Below are 2,104 nucleotides of genomic sequence, written 5' to 3'. Positions count from 1 at the left end.
GAAATTCAGCCTGTTTGAATTTGTTCTATTTTTATCGTCTCTGTCTTAGCTTGTTAGAACAAAGTAGCAAAAAAAACAGTCACAAATATTCACAGAAGTGTATTTGAACCCTTCATCAGATGGCTGTGAGGAACCAATGTAAATGAGGAAGAACATGTAATTCAACATTATCTGCCTTCTTTGTTACTAAGTAAGGTTGTATTTGGTGTCCAGAATCACTGACCTACATTTCAACCCTACAGTTTTAAATTTGTTCCATGAAAATGTATTAAGTTATTCCCAACAGTCTGTTGTCTTTATTTGGTATCTTGCCTCTTGGTCACTGCTTCCCATAGTGTATGTGAATATTAGAGTGTTTGTCCAATCATATTTCAGTCATCACATGTTGCCGGGTAGAAGAAATCTGCCTTGAGGCTCAAAAGCAAGAGTTCAGCCTCTGGAGCTTCAAACAAATGACACTGAACCTGTTGATTTAAACAATCATATATTATGTTGGCCACATGGGGGTGACACAGTAGGTGCTGGCATTTTTATATCACTTGATTCCATGGCCAAACAGCGACTAGTCTGAGCAGGCTCACCTACCAAACCACATCTGTAACAACTTCCATAAAATAGAATATATTGGCTTAGATTTAATAGCTATTTTCACAACACAATGGCTGATACAGAAGAAATATTTGCTCGCAGACATACTAGTAAAAAATAAGCAGTAATTTTGTTAAATATAATGTATTTTATTAACATATGTATGTTTTTGTCATTTTATTCAATAAATATTGATGATTGTGTTTGAGATGATGTACATGGTGCAGCTGTGGCTGTAGTTAAAGCAGACCTGCTGAGTTGTGTTCACTGGTTTTCTTGCTTTAGTAATGGCATTCATTCTCACTATGGCAGCAGCCGCCCACTGGTGTATGAATGTGTGTACATGGGTGAATGTGAGTGAGGCTTTGTAAAGAGCTTTGAGCACCATGGAAGTGTAGAAAATGCACTATATAAGTGCAGTCCACTATGTGGGATGCTGGTCTGTGATGCAACACCCTATCATGCTGTGTTTTTTGTATAGTATTAATGGTAAAGTATTGATATTAAAAAGTGGATTAAGTCAGGTAGAACACCAGTGAAGGCCTAGCCCCCCCCCCCCCCCCCACTGATGGTGTCATTGTGGTTTCAGCAAGTGCTAGTACTGTAGAACTTTTTAGGACCATTATGAATACAATTTAAGACCTATTTTATGTTTTATTTGAATTGGGGCCAAACTTTGGTGATTTTCCAACTTTCATCTTCAACCTATGAAGTTTCAGCTTACACTTTGTCTGAAGAATTCCTTGTATGTTTTGAGTAAAGAGCTATAAACTAAAAACAATGAGCCTCAGCCAGATGTAGATGAATGTTATATGGCAGCTTGAAGGTGCCCATACCCAGATGCACCCTCTGGCCTGTGTGTCACTGAAATACTGGACCCAGACGCCTCCCTGAGGTGGAGTGGAACAGGATCTGCATCAGACTGGAACCAGAGGAGGCTGTGGCTCCTCCGTGGTGTGGGCTGGGCCGAGGGTTGGGCTGGGTGTACCTAGCAATGCGGCGGCCTGGCTGCGTCCTCCAAAGCTGCGGCTGAAGGAGCTGTGCCTACTTGCGTAGGAGGCCGGCCGGCTGGGCAGCCAAGGCAAGAGGAAGGCCGGGAGATCGCAGGGTCGTCGCTCCTCCAGCACGAAGGCCACCTCAAACCACTTCCTCTGGAACAGGGCAAAGTCCTCCACGGCAGCGGTAGACCAGCCTCCAGCTGCCGAGGGGGGGAGCTGGGAGGTCTGACCTGCAGAGGGAGGTTGGACAGTGATGCTGGGACACCTTCTGAAACGCTCCATGTGATAAACATTATTTATAAAGGCTTAAGTTGAGTTGAGAGACAAATAAAAGCAATAAATGTGTATTTTAAGTCCAGTCACCATCCTTCTCTCCCACTATCCTGTAGAAGTAGAAACCGTAGACAAATGTGCGCATGGCGTCTCCTGATGCGTGAGCAACCAAACCCTCATCCAGCATTTTCTACAAACAGAAGAGACAAAAAAATGTTAGAATATACACACAAACAATATGCACT

The 2,104-nt window shown here is 43.0% G+C and overlaps 1 protein-coding gene across 1 annotated transcript in view; it reads right to left on the bottom strand.

The window, feature by feature from the left end:
• depdc5 (DEP domain containing 5, GATOR1 subcomplex subunit) overlaps positions 1–2,104 on the bottom strand; it is a 40,731-nt gene that overhangs the window by 7,190 nt on the left and 31,437 nt on the right. The window contains 2 exon segments of the mRNA XM_030160121.1: positions 1,577–1,816; positions 1,950–2,049. Coding sequence (XP_030015981.1) covers positions 1,577–1,816; positions 1,950–2,049 — 340 coding nt within the window.

Source organism: Sphaeramia orbicularis, chromosome 17 (genome assembly GCF_902148855.1).
Source record: "Sphaeramia orbicularis chromosome 17, fSphaOr1.1, whole genome shotgun sequence".
NCBI classification, from domain to species: domain Eukaryota; kingdom Metazoa; phylum Chordata; class Actinopteri; order Kurtiformes; family Apogonidae; genus Sphaeramia; species Sphaeramia orbicularis.
This window is presented reverse-complemented; position numbering and strand designations above follow the sequence as displayed.